The following is a 15,737-nucleotide window of genomic DNA, read 5'->3' as shown; positions in this document are numbered from 1 at the left end:
AATTCATCCCTGCTACGAAAGGTTGTAACCGAAGTCACTAAGCAAACAATGTAATTCAACATAAAACAAATAGGCAAATACGTAACCGGTTGAGGAATGAATACTGGTATTTCTAGTATTGATGATATAATGAAAACAATTTAGCTATATCGTTCAAATTCATTCTTTTCTACATCTGTAGCACCAAATAATGACATGTGTTAAAAACTACGTTGAAAAACAATTGAGTGCGTTTAATACATTATTACATTGTAGTATTCATCCATCAGAATAAAATGTAATACAGTTAATTTTATATAAGGTAAAATTTGGACTGCATTATCAATTATTGTTTTATTCAACTCACACGTGGCTTTTAATTGACAATCACTACTGCCTCAGTTCTCTATCGACTTATAATTCGATGGCCTCTTTTCAAATAATCATAGACCTTGAAATCAATTAAATGTTTTTTGCGGGTTGTACTTCAAGAAACTTTGCTCTTTGCGCGTTGTGAAACTCTAATGAAATAAAAATCGAAGAATCAAAACTTGAAACAGAAATTAAATTCAAATTAATAATCTCTGATTTTAATCGGAATTTTCCTCAAACTCCAGTAAATAATTACTTTAACAAAGCAAGAATTATTAATTTAGTTCAGATTTGAGAAAATATTTAAATAGAAGCATGTTGGTCAAAGATGAAGGGTGATAACAAAATTACCGAACTAATAATAATTAGGCAATAATCAAAAGAATAGTAAAAAAAAGAAAGTCCATATGACAAATGGCGGGACAGGGTAAAAACCAGATAGATGAGTTTCAATCAATATCAAGTTCTTTACAATACTTGACCTATCTAGCAAGAACGAGAACTACTCCCATTTCTGGTGCATATAAGTTCACCAACAGCTTTAAATGGGGTTTGTGCTTGGAGTGTTTTACCCCTACGGTACGCTTAGTCCATGCTCCTAGTTTTTAGTGGAGTCCGGGTTGCTCATTTACTTTTGTTTCTTTGGACGGGTTATGTTGGTAATTTCGTGTTTTTTTTTGTGTTTTTCTCTTTCTTTCATTCCTTTTTGGGTCTATTTATTGTACGTTTTGATCTTTATGTGTCATGTATCGTGTTCCTAGTGTTTCCCCACTTACCACTTATTTAAGAGTAAATATGTTGTACAGATACTTGGATTATCAGAATGTAATTTGTAAACAATCTATATATTGCAGTATATTTCAGGACGAAAAAATAGCAACATGCAAATTTCAACCTCATAGAAAGAAAACTGTTTTCTTCTTATGCTATATTTGATTCTGGGGTCGATAATTTACTATACGCAAATATAAATTCACCAAATTTATAAAAAAAAAATCGCGAAATTTTCCACTCAGGAGAAGAAATATGTAGGATATCCATTTATTCCTATATTTTTTCGTTTTCGTTATACTGACTCAAGTTATCAAATTGATCTCGTGAATATAATCTCGTGATTATGAACGACGGTAATCTATGATTGAACTAGAAAAAATTAAAAGGTATTTTCTTTTTGCAAATTTAGAAACACTTAGAATAATAGATAGAAAAAATACCACAGAAAAAATAGCAACTTTTTTAGTGGGCTGTCAGGTAAAATTTTCAAATGTACAAAATTTACCACCAGCTTGATTTGTTTCAGTATCAAATGCGTGCATTTTGTCAATTATTTACCCTCTAATGATAAAATACCACTAGTTATAATTATTAATTTGACATTAGCGAACATGCACTATAAAATGAAAAAAATCATTTGACTTTACAATAAAGAAAAAGTACTTACCACCATTGTAAACAATTAGCGCTGTCATATGCACTTCTCCTTAAATTCCTAAACGACATGTCAATGTAATTGTCCTGATTGAATGCAACGCACTAATTTGTGACTTGCAAATTCCGAAGCTGAAAAAATCTTAATTACGACATGTTGACAAATATAAATTTTATGGACCGTTGTCGTCGTTCACATTAAATCTCAGAAATAACGCTATGAAAATAAGCACTTTTATTGGAAGCACTTATGGAAAACAATTTTATGCAAACGAGGATAACCATAAATTGACTGTAACATTTCTTCCCACGTGTAAAACTCCACAACTCCTTCTTAGAATATTGTTTATTATCTTTCAAAGAATCATTTACAAGTACTATTTACTTGGTAAAAAATTGTCTCATTCATTAGTATTAATGTAACATATATAATGCAACATTTTCAAATCGTTATAGGTATTAGCTTTTCTTTAATATTAAAGAAATCACTGTGCATCCTCGCGAATATGGATTAAGGACTTTTTCGTTTTACGCTTGACATTGTTTTGTAAAGAAGCCATCAGGCTAATGTCAACGGAAAACGCCACGGGAATCGTAAAGTTATGCTTAGTAAAAGCTGCTTCCCTGTATTACAATAGTTTTGTAGTCGTGACATAACAATTGAGTCCTTGTAATTGTAGGTCGACTTCAAAGCATCTTCAGAATTATACAGGTCATTACTATAAAATCGGCACAGCTATTACGGAAAACACAGAGTACATATCAATATTAAATGAAGATTTACGCTGAGTCATTGTATTTTTGTAGAGTCAATAGCACTTAGATTCATAACAAATATTGTTTATCAATAACGTGTCAAAATTCCCCACATGTTGCTGCTAGTAAAAAAATTTAGACTCGCGTATAAGTAAATACCTGCATTCGATATTTATGTAAATATTCAAAAAAATAATTTCTAAGCTGTAATTGCGTTTTGAGATCACATGATAACAGTGAAAATTGTTGTTTTCAAATTGCAACTAGATTCACTCCACTAAAAACAAAAGGAATACTGTAAAATATGTTGCTACAAACGTCTTAACACTAAACACCTTCTTCAAATTTACAGTTACATACAATATTCATTATGGTTCCAATAATGCCAACATATTAATTAATAGAAGAAAATGCCATAATTACATTCTGTATCTATATATCAAACACTACTCTTTAAATGAGTGTGAATGCTCAAGTCGTATACGATTGAAACAATTCGAAGAAATAAGTTATGTCTTGACATGACAATGCTGCACGGAGTTAAATTTCAGACCATCTTTAAATTATGCAGTTATGTCCAATCCCAAATGCTTTATTAATTGAATGAAATTGAAATGAATAAGATATGTCTTCTCTCTATATTGTTTTACATGAAATACTAAAAAAAAAACGAAATAAATAGCACTATCAATATATAGTATATAAATTTATTCTTAACATGTTATTGATTTTCAATTAAGGAACATGATGAAAGCCTTTCACATCTATTGTACAATTGATCTTTTTCAAATTTGTCTCATGGAGTGTCTAATGTGACAATTGAAAACACTGACTTTAATACACTAGACATCTATTCTTGCACAGTAGATATTAAATCTAATAGAACGAGAAGTATGTAATTGTCCTATTCGATTGCATGAAGAGTACATCTATGTTGTCGTTAAGTAGTGTGTAATATAACAATATTATAATACTGCAGAAATGATCAAGGGAACAAAGAATCAAGCGGAAATCAAAAGAATGTGATCCAGGGACAAAGGCCAGACATGTAAACAAACACACACAACAAAGAACATAAAAAAAAACAAAATAAAACATACAAAGAAATAAAATTAAATGAGCAACTCGTACTCCACTGAGAACTGGAACATGGACCAGGTGCACCGGTAGAGTAAGCGTCCTCTGCTTTTCTTGAAACTCCGGTGAGTTGTTCAGAAAAAGTAATATCCGGGGTAAACGTAAGAGGAAAGGAAAACTATGATACGTTAAACAAATCAGTTTTCATGGCACAGATTATACTCAGTTGCATTATGACGGATGCCGCAGTTAAGCAGGATATTATTACCCTTTTGTAGCACGTTGTGTCACTTCCGGTTAGAGTTCATATTTCTACTGCTTTATTTTGTTGTTTTCCCATAAATTTATTATATGTAATCTATTTTATTCGGTTCCCCATATTGTGTCCATTGTCCCCATATAGATCGTCTCTGTTTCCTGTGTTTAGTTATGAAATGTTAAGCATAATGAAAATTTATTCGGAATTGCAAAATAAAACGATACTCATAAGTCAAAAACACGAAATATTAACAAACACATCACACAAAACGTTTTCTGTTCTTAAAATCTTAAGCTTCCACGATAAAGAAAACACTTGTTTTTTATCAACACCAATGCAGGCCATAATTAGTAACAGGTTATCAGTATGGTCGCGTTCTAGTTTCAGTTTTTCTTCCGGAATTTTAGATGTAGAATGTATTGAAATCGGAAGACCGGTATTCATTTTATTGTACACTTCCGGGAAACGCTGTATCACTATGCAAAATCTTCTATTTCATGCTTTTCTTAACATTTTTATCCTGTAGAACTAAATTTTTGTCATTTTTTATCAGTATTTTTTTTCACAAGATTAAAATTGGACTCAATACTATGTTAATGACAAATCTCTATGCATTTGAATGGGAGATTAGGACCCATTCTCATGAAATCACGGAGTCACGTGACGAGACTTACATATCCTATTAGTGATTGAACAATCAGAGATTGCATGATTTACTGTTAAACTGATTTACTAAGATATCACTGTTACCAAAGAGTTGTGTGAATTTATTTCTATTGTCAGTTTTACTATTAGGAGACGGTGCATTTTGCACATGCGATATTATAATAGAAATAAAAGGACTATCTTGGGGTAAATCATGATGAATGTATATTTGTGTGACTAAATGGTAAACGAGAAGAGATCAGTAAAAATTATTTCCACCAATATCGGGAATTGGTAAATAGATTCTCAAGCAAAATTTGTAAAAAAACATATTCGAAGTTTCTAATGGTTTGCATTGGGCTTGGTTACAATGTGTTTTCTTTTTCTCTCAATTGGAAAAGTAGTATCCGCCTCCTCTGACTAAAATATGCTATCCTTTTCATTCGAAATTCATGAAACGAGCCTGCTTATGTGTATGTATGTCATTTTCAGATTGTTCTCCATTTAACTTGCCATGTTACAATAATCGAGAATTAATTCAATGAAGCACTTTATAAAATACCTCACTTTCAAATCTATACAATATAATGAATAAATATCAGGCATTTTTTATTACCTGGTATTGACATAATTTGTTACATTATATACTTTTGAATTTTGTTCCTGAAATTCCCAATGCTTTTACGTGATGCGTTAGTTATCTATGATACAGTCCCAGGAAAGAAGATAAAACAGTATACATCTCCCTTTGACATAACTTCCTTCATATAATTTGATTATCGTAACTGTTTCATTGTTGTTTTCATGTTACTGTATTATGATTGTGTATAGTATACGATAGCAAAGCTATCATTATGAAAACAACTCTACTGAGATTAATGAATTTTAGATAAAGGAAAAGCATTAGTACCTACAAGTGAATCCTGTCGCTTGATACATGTAGAAAAAAGATCGGATATGATGAAACGCAACAAATGCACCAGCGTATAATCTAAATACAAATACAAAAATACCAATTATATATACATCATACTTTTTTTTGTTATATATTGAAAATTTCGATATATTGTACGCGTGTTTCAAGGAGTAGCCTCTCATCTGCAGCCTTAGAATCAAAATATCGCAATCCAAAAACAAAATTGTATACACAAAATACTCAAAACCAAAATTATCGAAAACGGAAGCCAAATCTAGGAATGAGAAATTAACAATATGAAAATCATTTGCTTAGTAGTATGAAGTCTCGTAGTGAAGTCTTTCAAAGACCAGGCAGACAATATAATATAAAATACACAAAGCTAATTTTATTTAACGTATTTGTTTATGCCAATGAAACGTAAATTTTTTATGATGTCAAAGAGTAATCAATGGAACCAAGTTTATAGCGGTAATCAAAAGAATGCAATCCAGTGACAAAGACCAGACATGGAAAACAGACATACACAACAAAGAACATAAAGTAACTATAATCATACATACAAAGTAACTAACGTAAATGAGCAACTCGGACTCCTCTAAAAACTGGGAGCATGGACCAGATGCACCGGTAGGGTAGGTGTCCGCTGTTTTTCTAGAAACACCCGCCGAGTTCCTCATAAAAAGTCCGGTCCGGGGTAGATAAACGAGGGAAAGGAAAACTATGACCCGTTGAATAAATCAGTTTTCATGGTGTTGATGGATACACCATAACGATCCACTAGTTCATGATGACGACCAAAACTAAAATTCTGTAGTGATGACTTCAATCTTGTAGCAACATAACCCTGTTCTAGAAGCCTATTTGTTAGAGTTCTAGCGCGATACGAAAAGTCTGCGTAGTTTCGGCAAGCTCTGGCATAATTACATTCTGTATCTATATATCAAACACTACTCTTTAAATGAGTGTGAATGCTCAAGTCGTCTACGATTGACACAATTCGAAGAAATAAGTTATGTCTTGACATAACAATGCTGCACGGAGTTAAATTTCAGACCATCTTTAAATTATGCAGTTATGTTCAATCCCAAATGCTTCATTAATTGAATAAAATTGAAATGAATAAGATATATCTTCTCTCTATATTGTTTTACATGAAATACTACGGAACAGACCGAAATGAATAGCACTATCAATATATAGTATATAAATTTATTCTTAACATGTTATTAATTTTCAATTAAGGAACATGATGAAAGCCTTTCACATTTATTGTACAATTGATCTTTTTCAAATTTGTCTCATGGAGTGTCTAATGTGACAATTGAAAACACTGACTTTAATACACTAGACATCTATTCTTGCACAGTAGATATTAAATCTAACAGAACGAGAAGTATGTAATTGTCCTATTCGATAGTATGAAGGGTAAATCTATGTTGTCGTTAAGTATTGTGTAATATAACATATAAAATTATTATGATGTCAAAGAGTAATCAATGGAACCAAGTTTATAGCGGTAATCAAAAGAATGCAATCCAGTGACAAAGACCAGACATGGAAAACCGACATACACAACAAAGGACATAAAGTAACTAAAATCATACGTACAAAGTAACTAACGTAAATGAGCAACTCGGACTCCACTAAAAACTAGGAGCATGGACCAGGTGCACCGGTAGGGTAGGCGTCTGCTGTTTTTCTAGAAACACCCGCCGAGTTCCTCATAAAAATTCCGGTCCAGGGTAGATAAACGAGGGAAAGGAAAACTATGACCCGTTGAATAAATCAGTTTTCATGGTGTTGATGGATACACCATAACGATCCGTGAGTTCATGATGACGACCATAAAACTTCTGTAGTGATGACTTCAATCTTGTAGCAACATAACCCTGTTCCAGAAGCCTATTTGTTAGAGTTCTAGCGCGATACAAAAAGTCTGCATAGTTTCGGCAAGCTCTGGCATAACGTATGAGTTGTGATATGAACACTCCATACGCAGGAGCCGAAGGGATGTTGCCACAGATGAAAGGAACGTTGACAATTCTGAATGAAATGTCATCACGTTTGTCGTAAAGTTTGAGGAAATAATAAAGATTTTTTTCTATGTAAATTGTATGATTGAGGATATGATTTAAAAGTTTCAAATTCTTTCAATTTTGATCAAAATTTATTCTTACTTATTTCAGTAACCTACACACCAATATTATTTTATTCAAACACATGTGTTTGTGGTCTCTTATGGATACAAAATCTTTTTGAAACAAATTGTGGCATGTGTCACCGACTAATGGGCACCCTCGCAAGGTAATAGCAATATTTTATAGTAAAATAGGTTTCGTCTTACCTTCTAAAACAAGATTCTCTTTAAATGTAAGAAAAGATGTAACTGCTGGTATATAGAACATAGCTATAATCACATGTACATTTTTTCCAATGAATGTTTCATACATCCACTTAATAATTATCGCATAACTGTTTGTTTAGTGTTTTTGTAGATCAGATATCCAATATTTATTTAGAATAAAATAAATTGATTTCCTTTTTAAGTTATTCAAATTCTTTTGTATTGTACATTTATTTGTTTTCAAATGTTTGTTGATCTTTTTTGTTTTTTTTAACCCAGTATATTTAAAAATTGACTGTGATCACACTTAGAGATCTCAGTTTTGGTATATTGGATCGATCGACTTTTTTCGTGTTTTGTACCTCTATCGTTTTGCATGGTATGTAATTTTATATTACGTAGCGGTCTTTCTGAAAATCAGACAGACGGTAAATCAAGCATGTAAAAAAACCACCGAATTCAGTTATATGTTTTTTGTTCAGATTCAGTTACTGATCACATAACTAGTCTCAGCTCTTCATTTATTGTTGCGCTTTTGAAAAAAAAATTATATAGATTGTACATGAAATTTGTACTTTGCAAGAGTTATGGTTGTTGATTTTAGTGGGAGGAGAATGTATGATTTTCTAAAAAGTGCAGATCTAAATGCAAAAAAAACTTATCGTTATATAAAAGTATAGCATATGTAGACTGAAAAAACATCAATTGTTTGGTGGGTTTTTCTTTACCATGTATTACTTTACCAATGGCAGTGTCTGAATTTTATATGGGCTGGTACTTAATATTCTATAATTGAATTTTAATGTTCTTTCTAAATTCAGTTCATCAAATCAACGATTAGAGCCTCATAATCCTCCCAGGATTTTTTTCTCCGTATAAAGAGAGGATAATGTAATAATTTTATTAAACACTATGCACTGTACAGCGTATCTAACATCCCTAAGCATAAGGGCCAATTAAAATTCAACGAGATGTACGTAGAGAGCTTATTGTATTACAAATACATTAAATTTGGTAACGTTTTCAAATTAAATCTTCTCATGCATTGTTTGTGTGAGCTTCGTGAGATATTCGTTTTTCCACACATCGGTGCAAATCGGATTAGATAACAACAGCTTTAAGAACATGTTCTGTTATTTGAAACCTTAATGGTGTTGAAGAAAACTTCAATAAATCATTTAGTTACTTTTATTTCTAATACAAAAGGCGAGAGTTAGTATATATGTATTTTGTAAGGCAAACTCTACGCTCGTGTTGATTTTGTTCACAATGTTTGGAAGCTTACTTAATACAAGATAATTCATTCTCATCAAACTCCGGTAATAAATTCTATATCAGAGTTAAAATAGATTTTATCATTAATTAATCTTGTGTTACGAATATCAAAATAGTATTTCTATCTAAAACTGAGATATTGATATTGTATCACAATATGAATCAGTTTTAGTTAATTAGCCTTATTAATCGGCTATATTCTGCAAAACTAACATGAACACATTAATAATCAAGGTAGACAGTTAATATCGGTAAAATAATACCAAAGCGTCAGTAGTGGAGTGATTCAAATACGTCAAATTAGTGGTTGAATAAAACGATCACCACTTGTTTCCTGATACTGTACAAAGTAACGTTGAAATTATCAACCTAAAGCATTTAAGTAGCACTCCAGCTAAGAATAATGCAAAATGTGATTCATGGGTAAAAAGCCTACATATTTTTATTTTTGATATTTTGTTTGAAATGTCATAGTAAACAGAAATAACATGTGGGTTTTCATGTAACCCGTGCTCTTAGGAGATAAAAATTATATAGAATGCACTGTAGATTTCAAAATTAAGGGAGATAACTCTGTGAATGACACTCAAATACAATAGAATCTATTGGATTTTCAATGTTGATTATCTCCCAAGAGCACGCAGATTTGAATGAATTATTACACAATTCATACTATAGACCCATAAAACAATTACAAAAATAAAAATATGTAGCCTTTTTTAGGATGTATCACATTTTTCAGATTTTGCATGATTCTTATAAAGACAGTTACATAAGATGCAAATAGTTTTTTTTATATAGTACTCTCCCATGTTTATCATAATTTCATGACGTTAGGTTTTCAGTTTTGAATGGTGTACGTCTTCCAATGTATCCCATACATGTTCTAATTTTACATGTCAATTCTTTAATGCAAACTCTTTAATTTCTTTTTCAACTTGTCTTCATAAAGACTAGAAACCACTAATTCCACTTCCCATAGGCTTCTATGCTAATTTCACAATATTCAATGGCTTCTCTGGACTTTACCTTAACTTTAACCTGCAGAGGACTATATATCAGCATGATTCTACATATGTCAGCTCTCAATCCTCAGAATGGCATGTGAGGTTAGCAGACTTGCAGTGCAGTACTGGTCACCGGAAGTGAAGGGTCTATAAATAGCATGGGAAATCCTAGTGTTTTCACGAGATAGGGGTATATATAGAGATCATTATGGAGATTAGGCTTCACATCACAAGAAGCAAAATGCTCCTTTATAATGTACAGAAATGTTTTTCCTTTCAGAAACTGTTTAATTTTTTTTTAAATAAGATGAGAACTTTTTACACAGCACTATGAGGAACAGGGGTAATTTCTGCGTATGACTATTTTTGTGTACGTTCCAAATGCTCATTGGTTGAATTGGAGGTCTGTAACCTAAATTATGATACCATTGTTTTGTTTTAACCAAAAGACATTAAGGAGTGATCATCGGGAGAATGAAGAATCTAGCAGAAATCAAAGAATGTAGTCCAGGGATAAAGACCAGACACGGAAACAGACACACACAACAAAGAAGAATTTAATATAACACATACAAAGCAAAAAGTAGCTGAGCAACTCGGACTTCCCTAAAAACTGGGCGAATGAACTTGGTGTACCGGTAGCATAAGCGTCCTCTGCTTTTCTATAAACACATGTCGGGTTGTTCATAAAAAGGCAAGCCCGGGATAGACGAGAGAGTAAAGGAAAGCTATGACACGTTAAACAAATCAGTTTTCATGGTACAGATGGATACACCGTAACGATCCTCGATTCGACCATAAAACTGTAGGGATCACTTCAATCGTGCAGCAACATAACCCTGTTCCATAAACCTACTTGTATGAAGTCTAGCGCGATACAAAAAGTATGTGTAGTAACGACAAGCTCTAGCATTACGTATGAGTTTTGACATGAAAACTCCATACGCAGGTGCTGAAGGGATATTGCCACAGATGAAAGGAAAGTAAAAAGATGTAATTACATGTAACCATAACGATAATACCAAGACTATTGATGAAAACGCGTTGTTGAAACAATATGTTTTGTAGTTCAATATGTGTTTTCCAATTGAAATATAAAAGTGCATAAACATTAAGCTCAATCACAACTTTGGTTTATTCTGTAGGGAAATAGCTTCTTTATTCATTGACAGCAATGAAAAATTTACAGTACAAAATATGGTTCTGATTTTTTTTAATAAAATAAATCGAGAGATAAACATGCTAGCGCTAATATCAAATGAGCGTGTTGAACTAATGTGAAATAATGGAGTATGCACAATGGGAGTGATTCGTTAACCTACATAGGAAATTATCTTTTCTCTTATCGTATCCCTGCATGTTGGTGATATGATAAAGACAAATTAAAATTTATGCCATTTCAATTAAGATCGATGTATAACTTGATTTATATGTACTTTGAGATCTAATTTATTAACATCAGATTATATCATATATTTAGATTTAAATAAAACTTTTTATATGCATAATATGTGTTTGTTTAAACCATATATCGTCTACCATATATCATATACTCTATATCACACCCCTAGAGCTATATCGCATACATTATATTGCACCCCTTCACAGACCATACTTGAAGTCTGGTTAAAATATATGATATAATGAACATGACATGTCAAAATATGTATCAAATGCGGTATCAACCCTTTACATATATCACCCCGCAGCCCGGTGGCCCTTGGGGTCATATAGGACTCTCGGGATAATACCGCATGTCATACAGATTTTGACATGTAATATTCAGTATGTATTAAGAAAATGTATACATCGTACAACCTATGTGTACTGCTGATAAAAAAAAACATATAAACACTTTGAATTATGACCTACTTTCTTTATGCTCTAAAATTGGAAACAGTAGAGAATTCGATATACTTTTATGAATATCTCTTTGAAAGATCATTGATAATTAACTAGAAACCAATTAAACAGGAACAAAATTAAAGTAATTAGTATTTCACAATGTGATAGATAATCAGTAAGCTTTCAGATATAAATATATAAATAGTAAATGACTTTCTTAGTGACATTTTCAATTGACATACAAATGTCAGTTTTGCAATAAAGTGCATATACACTTTTTTTTTTTTTTTTTTTTTTTTCGTTTTTTTTTCTTTTTTTATCTATTGCAAAATACTTTATATCCTCAGAGTAGATTACACGTGGTATAATTCGCAAATTAAATGCCGTAGTAATAAGTTCTGCGATCGATTCTATTTCACATTTTGAAGATAAGCAGTTAAAACTCAAGTAAGCGCGTTATATCTTGGAGTATATGTAAATTTGAGATGGTACATGTACTTTTAGGATATTTAACACACATCTGAAACCAGCTTGAATGCACATTGTAAATGGTATGATATTCCATAACCATGTCAACGTCATTTTTGCAATACTAAAAGGTATATGCAGACTTATTACATACTGTTTAGCACTAATACATGTCTTGATTTTAATTATTTTTAATTATTCCTTAGTCTTTGTTGTAAAAACATCGCTTAGAGAGATTCGCCGTGTTTTTAAATGACACTTATAAATTTACTTATATAAATGTCTTTTAGAAAACCGGTGCAAAGAGTACTTTTTGAAATTCTAAAAGTTCGGTTCGTCCCGTTCCGGATCACATGAAATGAAACATTGTTGAAATCAATTTATTCTAATAATCGCTTTATGGATGTACCAAAATATAGTTTGTAGTCAATACTAAACTGCATGCCTCAAATTGCTTGCGTTAAACGATCAGTCTAATGCAATAGATGTTTGCAAAAGCTTCAAAAATCATATAGGAATTTATCAAGTTAATGTTTTTATTTCTGTTTTGAAATGCTGTTTTGATTTATAATCCTTTATTTAATTCATTGTAAATTACTGTGACAAAAAGGTCACAATCAAATATAATTTCAATGTGAAATTTATTACAAAGCTCCTCTACATATTTTATCTTTATGTCAAGTGTATATTTATAGACGCGGTAGTATTTTTGAGAATAGAGGTGAACTAACAATTAAAACAAAAAATCATAGGAACCTGTAGTTGAATGGTTGTCATTTTATTATGTTTTTTCCTATAGATTATGTTGATTTTCGTCTTTTATGAATAATTTCACTTCATTAATTTTAAAACTTCCTTCACCGTATGTGTTTGCCAATCATTAAACACTGAGTTGTGATCTGTAGACGTTTAATTGTTTGTTGCTTTGCTTTTGGTGAATACTATCGCTTTGGAAACCATACCACATCATCTATTTTTATACAAAGACCAAAGAGGAAAAAAACAAGACAAATCCAAAAACAAATAGACCAAAGAGAAACCTGGATTTTACAGAAATGTAGAAACATATAATGCAGGAGTACACAGGAAAAGGGTGTTCATATTAAATTATATGCTTAAGATGAAATCGAGCACTACATGAAATAACATATTTTTTAGGTTAAATTAACATGATAACATGAAGTTCGTTTGAAAAGCATGTGAAAAATGTTTGCCAGTATACGAGCGTCAAATTTTGAAAAAAAAACTTAACTACATACTTAATGCGTCTTCTTTTATCCTTCTTTAAAATTTACCTATTATTTTAAAATAAGCATTTATCACTTATGATGATTGATGGAATTGCTCAATCAGAACATATCAAAAATAATAACATGTAATCCACAATATAAATGCATGATATGGAAGGTACGGATTTGTCATAATAGACCAGTAGAAAAAGAACTTATATTAATCTCAATAACTAGGAACAAAAGTTGTATAGTCCCGTACAGGAAATCCATTTTTTTTTTTTTTTTTTTTTTTGTTTTTTTTTTTTTTTTTTTGTATGCATATAGTACATTGTTTTAAAACTAGGAAGTTACAGAAATTGAAAGGGACAGAAAGTGGGAAATTCAACTTTCTAAGAATGACATCCAACACCTAGAAAACGTAGAATCGGAATTTTATAAAAATTGAAAGGATATTTAAAAAGTAACGGTCCACAGATGTTTCATGGCAATTGCTAAAAGGTGTCTTAAGCTATAGTACGGCAAGAGTAAAGATCCCTATTTTTTTTTTTTTTTTTTTTTTTTTTTTTTTTTGGTGAAAAGAAGTCCAATTACTCAAAAACAATACAAAAGGAAAGGAACAATTCATCGGGGGAAGTTATGATACGGAGTAAAAACGACCGACGGACTGACAACGGTATTTCCGAATACCCCCAGACTAAAAAGACTGGCGTATAAAATCATTGACTTAAACATACCACGCTCTGCAATAATGTGGCTGAAAATTGGCACTTTTAGATGATCAATTTATCACGCTTTACTGATACTAATTGTAAACACTACCATATGTTATCACCTTATTGTTCATCAATATTTTATCCTTAATTAAATAACAAGAAATATGTCATTGTTTACTCACTGGGTACATATTCAGTAAAAATAAGCTATGTAAGATTTTGCTTGTCTTTCGCCATAGAAAATATTATACTTTGATTGTTGCAATACCGTAAAGGGAAGTTAACTAGGTTAAATAAGCCTTAACTTCGGAAGTGGTTGATAATTACAAGATTTGGTTGCTTTCACGTCAATGATTTATATATTTTTTTTCTCCTGTTAATTGTGTTTTTCAATTGTTGGTTGCATTGATTTTCCGGCCGCTTTTTTTTTCGTTTGTTTTGTTTTTCTTAATGTTTTTATTTCCTTTTTGTTGTTGTTGTTGTTGTAATTTTTGTTTAGTATTTGTTTTGTTGTCTTTTTGACTTGGGATGCTTATGTTTTTTGTAGTTTTTTTTTCGGATCTTTCTTGCCAGTTTGCTCTTAGTCGAGTTGCTCATTAAATGTCACTTTCGGTGTAGACGAAAATGGAAAGGCAACCTGTGAAACAGTGAACAAATCGGTTATTATGGTGCAGGTTGATGCACCATAACGATCCACGAGTGTTTAACGACGATTATAAAACTTTATTAGTGATGATATTATTCTAGAAGCAACATAACCTTGTTCCAGTTACCTAATTGGTAGAAGTCTAGCCTGGTATTAAAAGTCCGCGTAAAATACCAACAACATTCCTCCAAAAGAAGGAACTTCTTTTAGCTAGATCCTTTAATCTCAGTTCCTGTTGTATAGATGACGTGTTATCGCTACCTGAGACTACAGACAATGTGATGTTAGCCGCAACTCTTGACCTTCTGAGATACTGAGATCAAAATATCTGGCTAAACATATTCCTTCTCTTGATAAAATTAGCTTTTAACGTCAGCCTCATAAAAGTAAAAGAATAAGTTAGCGAGTAGTGGAGCCTAATTTGTTCTTATCGACATGCTGACCGTCTTTTGAAAAACACGTTCACAACAGTGGACAAATTTGTTATCAATATACAAAATATCAAGAATTTTGACTACATCCTTTTCTGTGTATTCAGAAGATAATTTGGAAATTGACAATCTCTACAACCTGGTACTATATATTAGTATCTAGGTGTTCAATCTTGTTTTTTTTTTTTTTTTTTTTTGGAGTAGCAACAAAGTATAATGTTCTTCCATCGGGATTTCAACTAAGTATGGGGAATAATTGTATAAAGGGTTGAAAAAGCATAGGTCTTTATGCAATTATAATCCGACAATAATCTAGCAATGAGGGTTTCAAGAAGATCAAA

General features: G+C 31.6%; 1 protein-coding gene across 5 annotated transcripts in view; it reads right to left on the bottom strand.

Annotated features, from left to right (window-relative positions):
- Positions 1 to 15,737, bottom strand: part of LOC148600768 (G protein-coupled receptor dmsr-1-like) — a 98,145-nt gene that overhangs the window by 39,505 nt on the left and 42,903 nt on the right. Inside the window, exon 1 of one of the 5 annotated variants that reach the window (XM_088555873.1) lies at positions 1,793 to 2,863. The exons of the other annotated variants lie outside the window; for them this stretch is intronic. Coding sequence (XP_088411999.1) covers positions 1,793 to 1,851 — 59 coding nt within the window. The 5' untranslated portion in view covers positions 1,852 to 2,863. Of the gene's footprint in view, positions 1 to 1,792; positions 2,864 to 15,737 lie in introns of those variants that run through there. 5 annotated transcript variants of the gene reach the window in all.

This window comes from Perna viridis, chromosome 12 (genome assembly GCF_037379345.1).
Source record: "Perna viridis isolate PV_CMFRI_1.1 ecotype Kerala chromosome 12, ASM3737934v1, whole genome shotgun sequence".
Lineage (NCBI taxonomy): Eukaryota > Metazoa > Mollusca > Bivalvia > Mytilida > Mytilidae > Perna > Perna viridis.
The sequence above is the reverse complement of the archived record's forward strand: the minus strand, read 5'-3'. Positions and strand labels throughout refer to the sequence as shown.